Source organism: Mastigoproctus giganteus, chromosome 7, assembly GCF_048544385.1.
Source record: "Mastigoproctus giganteus isolate SK-2022 chromosome 7, ASM4854438v1, whole genome shotgun sequence".
Lineage (NCBI taxonomy): Eukaryota > Metazoa > Arthropoda > Arachnida > Uropygi > Thelyphonidae > Mastigoproctus > Mastigoproctus giganteus.
In genome coordinates, this window is record NC_143581.1 from 54,522,316 (window position 1) to 54,535,064 (window position 12,749).

At 34.2% G+C, this 12,749-nt stretch overlaps 1 protein-coding gene across 1 annotated transcript in view; it reads right to left on the reverse strand.

Annotated features, from left to right (window-relative positions):
• Nucleotides 1-1,507: 1,507 nt before the first annotated feature.
• LOC150082907 (peptidyl-prolyl cis-trans isomerase B-like) overlaps nt 1,508-12,749 on the reverse strand; it is a 50,909-nt gene continuing 39,667 nt past the window's right edge. Inside the window, exons 3-4 of the mRNA XM_090377667.1 lie at nt 12,029-12,151; nt 1,508-2,161 (exon numbers count right to left, since the gene is read on the reverse strand). Of these exons, the coding sequence (XP_090233793.1) occupies nt 1,938-2,161; nt 12,029-12,151 (347 nt within the window). The 3' untranslated portion in view covers nt 1,508-1,937. The remainder of the gene's footprint in view (nt 2,162-12,028; nt 12,152-12,749) is intronic.

Genomic DNA, 12,749 nt, shown 5'->3' on the forward strand with positions numbered 1-12,749 from the left:
CACTCATACAATAACATTGTCAATTTGAAGTCCAACAGTTTTCGGGAATGATTTTTGAACCTGATCATTTACGTGTTGCCAAAATTGTTTGAGCAGTTCATTTTTTTTTTTTTTTTCTTTAGGATGTCGCTTACCTGCATCTTCACGATTTTGAATTTTGCAGCGAGATTGCGAATACTATTTTTTTTTGCCGATCATACGCATTAATGAGTTCGACTTTATCTTTTAAAGTTAAATGTTTACAAGAAGACATTGTGCACTTTACACCACACTGAACAAAACTTAAAACTGAAACTCAAAAGACGAAAGGCTGACAAATTCCCCCCCCTGCACACACCGAATTCATCAGAAGTTTTACACGTGCCTTAAAATTCTTGAAAAAGGGTTTAGAACCGCGACGTAAACCTTGATAAAATTCAGAGAATCTGAAATAGAAAATAAACACACGATTGAGGCAATACGTAGAAGAAACGGTCCTAGAAAAAGGGCCGTGAGCTCGCCTGCTGTCCATTATGGGGAGATCAAATTAAGTGCTAATCTAAACGAAACAGTGCAGATTGCCTGTCCGCGTCCGTTACAGAGAATGTCCGCTAGACAGAAGCTGAAAACAAGTTAAAACCAATAGAGGAGAGTTGGGGAATTTGAAAATGTCTGTTGTAGAGAGATGTCCGTTAAAGAGAGGTGTCCATTAGGAGAAGTTTTCACTGTAGTAATACTAGCATATAGACCCCTAAAAGATAGGAAGACTGTAAGAAGCTACTAGGACTGCTATTTTAGAGAAGAAGAATGTAGTATAATTAAAAAATACTGTTACACTTTCTCCTTGAATATGTAAATAAATATCAAAGTTTATTATAATTTTTGTTGGTTCATTTTTATTTATCCCCCAAAATCTGGCTAAAAATTTAACTCCTGTAATCAAGGATTTTGTGTTTTTTGAGTACAACTTAAAATCTCTTAAACAATGTTAGAAAAGGAAAAAATAATGCAAGACCTCATTCTCTAAGAAACTATGAAACATAGCAATACTGCTGAAAATGTAACTGGACACTACAAACACCGTGTTTTTCTTAAGTTTTTACTGACCATGCTGAAGTAGACAAGGGATATATTGGGCATGTTTTATCACTGCCACACTTAATGGTTAGAAACTTATGAGATCCTGATACATATGCATTTTATTAAGTGTGTGTTTATTTAAGTTTACAATTTATATTTATTATTTTTAAATTGCAATCTGTCTTCAATGCATCCTAAGTTTATAACATTTAAGTGTAAAGAAAAACATGTTATGGTTGATTTCTCAGAAATACAACACAAGTATAAGGCAAGGACTGCCTGTTATGAGTTAATGTTTATTACAAATGAGTACACAGATAATTCTAATGGTAAACTACAAACTCATACAATAAAGAAAAAATAAATTATTTAATTAATTTATTGAATTTAGTTAGCTGAGGAGCCAACATTGTCAGAATTCATACTTTTTATTTTTTTTTTTAATATTTAAAAACTTTCACTTCTACAGTTCAACAGGATGCAATTTTGTTTTCATGGCTTATTGTTAAATGGACTATAAAGGAAGCTAACAGTGCCAAAATTAATGGATGATACCATTTAATCAATGCAAAGAAAATGCAAATTAAGCAGTTTAATGAAAACTAGCAAAAATTAATTATTTGTTTATAATTTCAGATTTCTATTATAAATTTTTTATCACGAGAAAAGATTCTTATTAATTAAAAATCAGTCTCAGTCCTACTTAAGAGAACTCTCACTTCCCTTTTATCTTCTTCTAGTATTATCATCTATGTACTACAGATTATAATTACACGTATTTTGAAAAGATATGAAAACTGTTTCGGTTATGAATACAAAAAGTCTATATGTATATATACATATATACATTAAATTCATAATGCATACATGAAAAAAAATTAGATTTCAAGGGAGACATCAAATGGTATTGGAACTTCCTCAATACGCGATTTTTCAATCACAACATCTTCTAATGGTCTATCTTCTTCATTAGTTTTCAGGTTGGAAATTTTATTAACAATATCCATTCCTTGTAACACTTTACCAAATACAACATGGTGACCATCTAACCAGGGTGTGGGTACTGTGGTGATGAAAAACTGGGAGCCATTAGTATCTTTACCTGTTACCAAAGTGAATGAAAGATCAAGTTACATGAAAACATAAGAATACTGAAGCAAAAAATTACTTAAATTGTCACATTAATAAATAAAGCACAAACATCAACCTTGTAAAGCTTAGCATTCTCACCTGAACAAAACAAAGTAAATTGTATCTGATTTATGCCATCTATGTGAGCAGTTTTATGAAGTTCCGACTTCACAAACTACAATCTATTATTAAATATCATAAATTATTTTCTGTGACCTTTTTTCATTAGTCCAATTAATGTGTCAGTGGAGTGGAACGAAACTTTCACTTAAACTGGATTATCTTAACATGGCTGTAAGGTTTTAGGATCACTAAATCTCCGCCTTTATAATGCACAAGGAGTAACAATTTCATTTGCTCTCACTGTCATTTGACTACTGATCCCCACACACACAGCAGGGGTTCTCGAACTTATGTTAACCCCTTGGGCTTATAGAGTTGTAAGATTTCTATTATAATTTTTTTACCACGAGAAAAGATTCTTAGTAATTAAAAATCAGTCTCAGTCCTACTTAAGAGAACTCTCACTTCCCTTTTATCTTCTTCTAGTATTATCATCTATGTACTACAGATTATAACATGGATAACTTTGTTATCCATGTTATAATCTGTACCCAAACCATGACCCAAAAAATCTTTACCAAAATTCACAAGCATTTAGATAGGAGGGTGGGAGAGAGTCAGGAAACTAACATATAACAAGATAGACTAGTGTGACAAGCTTGAACAAGTATATGTACACTGGGCTGTACGTTTTCAAGTTGTTTTTACAAGCTGTTGCATTTTTGATGTTGAATTGTTTCTTTGTTTATTCACAAGGGTACTAGAATGCTGAAGCTAACTGACTTCATAAAACAAATTCCAAAAATAACAGTTTAACAGCTGCACAAAACTCAGGATATTCTGCAAGAGTTTACTCACTTTCATGAGTAAACTTCTGAAAAATCTTATCTTTGAGTTTTAAAACCCATTTTGATGAGCTTTTCCTGTAAATTAAGCTCCACATTTGCACTTCTCATTTCTGTGTCAAATGGAGAGAACATTCAGGAATCTGAATATTTTCAAGATATTTGAAACAAACCTTCCAAGTTTTCAAGGTGGGTTGAACAAATCATCTAAAACAACCTCAACTTTCCTTTTATAGATGTAAAAAGTTTTTAAAATACTAGAAGTCTCTGAATCCTAAAGCAGACTTGCAAAAGTCAATCTTTGCTTTGAAATCCAGTATAATATTTTGGGCTTAAATGAGTAACATCTTTCTTTTGCAACAGTCTTCTCCAGATTCAACAAATCTGGAACACAAGTTGCCTAATAAAACATATGATTTTTATACTAAAAATTATATTTTTAGTGTAATCATGCTTACTGACATGCTCCTCCAATCACAAGAAAATCATCTCACCCTCAAAGTTAGCTTTTAAATTTTTGGCAAACAAAATCATCACATTATGATAATAAATTTTTTCTCATATGACACACAAAAGGACATAAATTTAAACTAAAAAGGAAGGTTGCACAGAATAGATGTAAAGAAATTTGTATTCAGCCAAAAGAGTAATTGATTGTTAGAACGAACTTTTGCCCAGTGTTGTGGATTTTTTTTTTTTTGCTGGTGCTGTATAAGCTTTGCTTCATTGCATCACATTGCCATTACTAATGTCACAGTTAGTTACTAGCTAAAACCATGCAATGCAATTCCAAGGAAGATGTGAACACCATTTAAAGAATTTAATATATTTAAAGCTATATGTCTTATGAAATAAACTGATATATTGAGGACCATCTTGTCCAATGCATTCAGCAGAGTTTCAACTGTTGTAAATAATGCTTAACATTCAAGAGAAAAGACCAATGTCCACAAGATACTTTGAGAAACATTACTTTTGAACAAATAAGATCACCAAAAAGCCATTTTGTTATTTATTCCACTGCTCAAAAGTAACTATTCAATTCTGTCCTGAATTTCAACAGCTTCTATACCTCAACTACTTTTGGAGGTAATTTATTAAAATGGTCAACATGCTACCTGAAGGTGTTCATGAGTTCTAATCTTCTGTTGCTTCTTAAAATATATTTTTCCCCCCTTGTTCTGGTTTCACTTGTCAATGTGAATATACTTCCCTTGTTTATTCTGCTTATTCCTTAATAACCTCTATTAGGTCACCTCTGAGGTTTCTGGCCCCGAAGTTTGTAGTCCACATCACACTTAGCACCAATGCTGCCCTTCTTTGAACCCTCTAGGCCAGGGGTACCCAAACCATGGCCCATGAGGAATTTTACTCCCCCCACCGATATTTTCAAGGATGAAAAAAAAAAAAAAAAAAAAAATTGTTCAAGATTAACAGCAAATCTCAAACATATCATTACAAGCAGTAAAAAGCAAGTATGCTGCTCTCATTAATTCCTTTAGGTTGCAAATAATTCATCATACTTATCTACTTTTCTGCCATTAAGAAAAACTTGAATGATTGTGCCTTGTAATAGTATCAATAATAATTATTATTATTACTGAAAAGTTTTTATTTAAATTTATTTGTTGTTTAAGGTTAGGAATAATATATGTACAGTTGACTACTTAATAAAATAGATATAACTATGGATACTGAAGTTTGTCTTGGGTGTTAAGACCAGAGCATTATTTATGGGGGAGAAATCAAATTACTTTAATGGCACTGAAGCTTGTTACTCATATCTGCATTTTGTACTTGCTGATAAACTATTGTCCACTTGAGATCAGCTAACTACAGCCTCAACCAAATAGGACTTCAAAAATTCTTCCAGTCATTGACAGGAATTGAATCCAAACTTCTACATTTAATGAGTGACAGATGGTGGTTATTGATGCTGACTAGTAGCCACTGAGAGGAAATACAGAATGATTTCAAGTACCACATAATTGTCAGATATTTGCTAATCTAAACCCTACCCCACCATCTGATCAGAGATTAGTAAGTCATGAAAATGGGCTGTTAAAACAAGCTTGTCTTGTATTTTAAAGTAGTAACAGAATAAAGAATATCCAGATAAAGGGACCATTAGGTTTGATTATCTGAATACTTCCCATTTAGAATTTGCAGCTGATGTTATCAACTGCAATTTTAATTGGGAAGCATTCAGGCAACTAACTGTAGAATTTTTTTTATACCAGCTAAGAGATACTGTTCAAGATCTATAATTAAACAGATATCAGATGAATTGACAAGACTTATGTGTCAATAATATATAGGAATTTTCCAGCAGGGACAAGGAGATGATTATCTCATTGTGTAATATAATGGTTAGGGTGCACCTTGAGAAACAGAAAAGAAAAATTCGTGGGATAATTATAAACGGCATAAACTACTGATAATCCATTTCAGGTTGCTGTAAAACAATAAACATTTTGCATCTATATTCAGCATGAAGTTTTCAGGGATGGGAATACCAGAAGTACACCAGGTTATAACTGGGAGATAAATGATTTGTGATGAGAGAGAGGGAGGTGGAAGAGGAACCGTTAAAGCTAAAAGTAAATAAGGCACATGACGTTGATGGAATCTATCCAATTATATTAGAAGAATCAGCAAACCTTAAGCCATAATTATGAGAGCATCCTTGAATTTGGGAGAAGTCTCTTATGGACTGCAAATGTGTCAACAATTTGAAAAGGGAGATCAAAGGGTAAAGTGAGTAATTACAGATCAGATTCTAGAGAAAATATTGGAGTTGGTGGTTAAAGTAAAGCAGGATTTCTTGACAGGGATGCACTTATATGACAATCACAGCAGGAATTTGTTAATGGGGGATCTTGTCTAACTGATCTGATTAGCTAGTAGCATAGTAACATAAGAACTGGATGCAAAAAATTCTGAAATCGCACTTTGATTTCATTAAAGCTTTTGATACTGTCCCACATGAAAGACTGCCATATAAATTGGAACACTGTGGAGTTAGGAAAACTCCACAGTGTTCCGATTTATTGTTTAATCCAAAACAAGCTACTGTTTTGGATAAAGGAGTGATTGGGTGACAGAAGACAGAGGATGGTTATAAATGGGCACTCCTCTTCTTGGACTAATGTTATAAGTCCCTCAGGACTCAGTGCTGGTCCCCTAACTGTTTACAATATAATAATATTGATGGAATATCAAAATTATTATCTATATTTGCAGAAAAGATGATACACAGGTTGGCAAAGTGGTTAATAACAGGAATCAGGGTGCAGCAAGACCTAGATAAATTAGGCAGTTGAGGTTTAACACTGATAAATGCAAGCTACTGCATTTGGGTAGCAGTAATTCCAGAATAACATACCAATTGGTTGGTATCACACTCAAAGTAGTAGAAAATAAAAAAAAAGAACCAGGGATAATTGTACAATCCAACATGCAGCTCTCTGAGCAGTGCAGACATGCTTCCAGGACAGCCTGTGGGGGTTCTGTCAATAATACACAGTAATTTTGATAGCAGGGACAAGGAGATGATTATCTTGTTGTATAAGGCAATGGTTAGGCTGCATCTTGAGTACTGCACACAAGTCTGGAAGCCACATTTTAAAAGGATGTAAATCTGTTGAAATGGGTGCAGAAAAGAGCAACAAGACTATTCAGGAGGAGAGGAAAAAAAAAAAAGTACTCTTATCAAGAAAGACTTCAGTTCTGAAAACTGCAGCATCTTGAAACTAGGCACCTGTGAAGAGACCTGACAAACTTAAAGCCGTGGACACTGAAGTTTTAAGGTTTTAAACAGAATGAGTAACTAAAAGCCAATGGCAATTCTTACTCTTTCTTGGATGACACATATAAGAGATGAAATTTAAAATGAAAAGGGTTGGCTACAGAATAGATGTGTGGAAATTTGCTTTCAGCCAGAGTAATAGATTTTTGGAACAAACTTCCATCTGATTCTGCAGAAGTGAGATGTGGATATTATAAATAAATTTGAAGAGGAATTAGATTAGGCAAGTTATTAGAGGGAATTGGCAGATGATGCAGGTAGTTCATACTGATACTGTCCCCATCAGCAATCCATACTGATACTGCAGAAGTGAGACATGGGTAATTTGAATAAATCAGAAGAAAAATTAGATTAGACAAGTTATTAGAAGGAATGGACAGATGATGTGGGTAGTCTCCCTCCCATGAAGCTATATAGGTTTGCTCCCTAATAATACTCATACTAATGTGTTATGTAAAAGGCATAAGGGTTTTTGCACTAATTCAAAATTAGATAATAGAAACACTTATACTACAATACCTTCATAATTAGTTTATTGCAAACTAAACGATTGAAATACACAAAAATATTCATACATTCCAATGACTAGTATAATTCCATAAACTAATGCCCATCTGGCTATGTTTTTGAATCAACTTTGGGATTTCATCAGCAGCCCAATAAACTAAAGCAAATAAAAGAAAAGAGAAAAAGAGGGATCATGATATGATAAAAAAAAGTTTATTGAAGTTTTTTTTTTTTTTTTTAGTTAGTGCTTAGCAGTGCACTGGTTTTAATATTTCATAATCATCCTTTTGATGGAATTCATAATAACCCTGATGATGGAATTCTAAACATAGCAAGACAGTCAAAAGTACTGAATTATACTAGGTATTGGGATATATAAATAATTAGTGTATTTAAATTATTTAGTTTGCAGTAAACTAATTAGATAAAAAATGTATAAGTGCAGTGAGGGGTAAACAACTTTCAAAAAGTAGCCATTTGAACCTTATAAATATCAAAAGTTTGTTCTATCTTGACTATTCACTGATTTCTTGTACTCTAAGGCAGTTGTTATTACTTTTTTCGAAGTAATATGCTTTTGACTACTTTTACTTTCCAAAAAGTATAAAGTATAATTCTCTTGATTTGTAATTTACGCCATTGTCCAGATGGAAGTCACCATCTGTTTGCTTAGCATATGTTTGCCTTTGCCTAGGCTACACACACACACACACACACACACACACACACACACACACACACACACACACACACACATCATCATCATCCATATTTTTTGGAAGCCATGGTTACCTGCTGACCTCCATAAAAGTGGAAGTCAGCAGGTAATCAAACATTAAAAATGTTAAGAGATGAATTTTTCCAGAACACTCGAGAGCAACTATTTTATATTTTAATTTATATAAAAATTTGTGAGTAGAAAGTACATGCTGAATGATCTTTTTGTTCTGAAATAATTAGTATGGAAATTTGACTGGTGGTAGTAAGCCCTAGTTTTGGCCACTGTAGTGAAACCAAACTTAATGGGATGCTATATTGCTGAACAAGCAATGTAACCACATCATCATCATCATCAGCCATTTTCAATCCACTGCAGGATGAAGGCCTCTCCAGCAACTTTGCAGTTCCTTCTGTTTTGAGAACTGGCCATCCATTTACTACCCAAAAACTCATGAATTTCATCTATCCATCTCCGCCTTTGTCTTCCAGGTTTTCTTCTAGCTCCTCTTGGGTACCATTCTGTTATTTTCTTAGTCCATCTGTCATCATGTCTTCGAGCTGTGTCTTGCCCAAGACCATTTTAGTTCTTTAGTTTTGATAAGAATGTCCTTTACTTGAGTTTGCTGCCTAATCCATGTGTTTCTCTTCTTATCTAACAGTCTGATTCCCAATATAATTCGTTCCATTCTTCGCTGTGTAGTTCTCAGCTTCTCTTCCATTCTTTTGGTGAGTGCCCAAGTTTCACTTCCATAAGACATGGGGGGGAGTATACATTGATTCATTATTTTACGTTTCAGACAAACTGGGATATTGCTCTTCAGTATGTGACTATATTTCCTGAATGCTATCCATCCAAAATTTATTCTTCTCTTGACTTCCAGCCATTTATCATTATTACAGCTAATAACTTGTCCCAGATAAGTATATGACTCCACCTTTTCAATTACTGCTCCTTCAATCATTATTTCCCTTTCTGTGGCATACTTGTTCATCATTACTTTTGTTTTAGCCATATTCATCTTTAGTCCAAAATCCTTACTAACTGTGCATAACTGATTAAGATTTTCCTCTAATTCTTTGGGATCGTGGCTTATGACCACAATGTCATCTGCAAATCGTAAATGATTTAGGTACTCTACGTTCACATTGACCCCTCTCTGCGACCAGTCTAATCTTCTGAAAACTTCCTGAAGGGCAGCAGTAAACAGCTTCGGAGATATTGTGTCTCCTTGTCGAACTCCTTTCTCGATTTTAAATTTGCTACTGTCTTTGTCTAGTCTAATAAAGGAGGTAGCACTCTCATATATTTTCTTCAAAATCATAATATATGGGATATCTATGCCTTGTCTTTCCAGTGCCCGAAACATTGCCTTATGCTGTATGGAGTCGAATGCCTTTTCATAATCCACAAATGCCAGGCATAATGGTGTTTTATATTCATTTGCTTTCTCCATTAGCTGTGATATTACGTGAAGGTGATCCATAGTTGAGAATCCTGTCCTAAAGCCAGCTTGCTCTTTCGGTTGATTCTCGTCAAATATTCTTTCTAATCTGTTAGTAATGACCCTTGTGATCAACTTGTAGATGTGGGATAACAAGCTAATTGGTCTATAATTTCCAATTTCTGACTTATCTCCTTTCTTATGCAGCAAAACTATGATTGCATTATTCTATGATTACGTAATATGCAGTCTCATGTAACCACATGAGACTGCATATTACGTATGCAAATCACTAATGTCACTACCATGTTAAATTATTTTCAAAATATATGTCTATCACAAATGCCATTGCTTTGACTTACAATGCTGTTGTGCATTACAAACTCACGTCTATTGGGAAAAGTTACGTTATGATTGTTTTTCTTTGAACACTTTAAACATGAAATGTTAACCATATTATTTCTTACTTATAAAATACAAGTGTAACAAAATTTTTATGCAATTTTCATGCAACCACTAAATTGTACTGTTTTGTAAAATGAGACTATTTGGCATACCATTTCACATTTGTTGGAACAATGGAGCACTTCACTCAAAAAAAGGGATGCTGAGTCACTCTGGTATAATGACACATCAAACTAGCACATTTTAATTTTCTAACCAAACTTTCCAAAAATATCACTTCCTTGGCCCTGAAAACATTACACGCTCTCTTTTACCACGGTTGTTACTTTTTTTCCTAAAAAAACTGCTAACTTTGTACAAATCACTAACTCTCCCCCCCACTTGAGGAATATTCCATGTTATCCCCTAACCGCTCTAAAACTCAAACTCTATCCAAAAGAGAATTTCTTCTTAAGGTTCTGTGTTCAATTTGAATGTTGGAGACCAACCTTTTCCAGCCAACTCTAACCCTTGCTTTGTAAAAAAAATTCTTATTTTGTAAGATCCCCCCATCTATTCTCTGATGTTACTGAGCCACTTTTTTGTTTATCTTCCTTTTTCTCTTTTACCTTTAATCTTCCCTTGTAAGATTAGTCTCTGTATGTCATACTGAGGGCCTCTTATAATATGCCTGGGGTAGGCAGTCTTTCTCCTTTCAATTGTAGTTTGTGGTGTTGTGATCCCTGCCCTCTTAAGGACTTACTCGTTGGTGACTCAATTACCAACGAGCGGGTCCTTAAGGACTTTTGAGCATTCTTCTGAGCATCCACATCTCGAAGGCTTCCAGTTTCCTAATATCCACATGACCCAGGTCTCGAATCCATGTAGGAGAGTGTTCCATGTGTAGCATTTGGCCATTTGATATCTTTTCTGAAAATCCATTTTAGTGTCATAGAGGAAGCCCAAGTTTCTTAAAAACCTCTTTGCCATACCAATTCTGCTTCTTATCTCTGTGCCTTGGTCATTATTATTTGTAAAGATCTACCCCAGATACTTCAAGCTACTCACTTTTCAATGGGGGAGCTGCTGCAGCATTTTTGATTATAGGTGAGGTAACCAACTTTGTTGAGGAGTATTTGGAGATTTTCCTCTGATGTTGCAATGAGGGCAGCATTGTCTGCATATCGCAGGTTATTGATAACTGAACCATTAACAATAATTCCCTCTTTAGACTCTTGTATTAGGTCTATAATGGTTTCGTCGTAGAGATTATACAGCATAGGAGGCAACACACATCCTTGCCTCAGTCCTTTATGGATTTGTATGCGTTTGTGTTTTCACCCTCTACAGAGATTGCCACTTCTTGCTCGAGATATAGTAACTGTAGTATCCTTAGTTCCTTGCGATCAATGTTTAGTTTATTCAAGAGCTGGAATAGGTTGTCATGTCTCAAGCAATCGAATGTGTTGTTAAAGTCAATAAAGTAGACAAAAGAGAAAAGGACAACTAGGTAATTAACAACCACTCCTTTACACACACTCCACTCCCTAACGTACAGACATTCAGTTTATACAGATACATATCAAGTTGGCTAGTCAACATCCATTCACAATTTATCTCTTTCTATTTCTGTGCTCTAAGAACTTCTTTCATATATGTTTCCTGAAAAAGTAACTACATTCTCAGAAATTGAATGTCCAACATTAAACAATCTTCTACCTCCTAAACCCATAAAAAACATGACAGGTTCCAACAGAATTTCATTTTTGGGATTACTATGGGTGGGGGACTGTCTGCATATTTTTTATTATTATTTTTAAATCAATTCTAAGTCAGTAGTTTCTCTTTGGTAATCGCACTTTTCAACTGTAATGCTAGTGACCTGTGCCTGTTTCCAGAAATTAACTGTACACGTTTTTTTTTTTAAAATGAAGTTAGGATCATCTATTGTTTGTCTTGATAATGCTAAGGGTAGAAAAAATTCTGACATATGCAAAACTATTTATTAATTAGTCATTTAATTAAAAAAATTACATTACTCTAGTAGTTCTAGTATCATCTCTACATACCTGCATTAGCCATACTTAACACTCCAGGTGCTAGATGTTTGAGAACAAAATTTTCATCTGGAAAATATTTCTCATGATATATGGATACGGTACCAGATCCATCACCCTTCGAAATATCACCCCCTATTAAAAAACAAACGAATAAGGATTATGAATTTATTCAAGGCTTTATATTGTTCTAAACATGTTTTTCATATCATAATTACAGATTTGTGAAATAGCTTTTGTTTAAGAACTTAAATACTCATGCTGTTTGGTGGAGAAGCCTACTCACACATGAGCAGTTTACTAGACTACAGGTTACCAGTTTCATTGGCATTGATGAATACATATCTCAGTGGGAAGTTAAGGTTCAAATCCTGTCACTAACTGGAGATACTTTTTCTAGTACAGTCAGTCCTCGTATAGCACGATAGTTATGTTCCTAGAAACCCTCGTGCAATATAAACAACAGGCCCTATGGGAAAAATATTTCTGATTAGGTGCCGACCACCCAAGGTTCAATCTTAGGTGCCGACCACCCAAGATTGAACACACATTTGTAGCCAAAACATTACCAAACACAATAAATAATCGTAATAAAATACTTACGTATTTTATTACGACTATTACGTAATAAAATACTGCTAATGCTTTTGCTTCTATCGTAAGCAAACTTGTTTTTTGTTTGATTTCTATCCAAACAGATGATAGCCATTCCATCTCTTCCAATTCTTTGTGT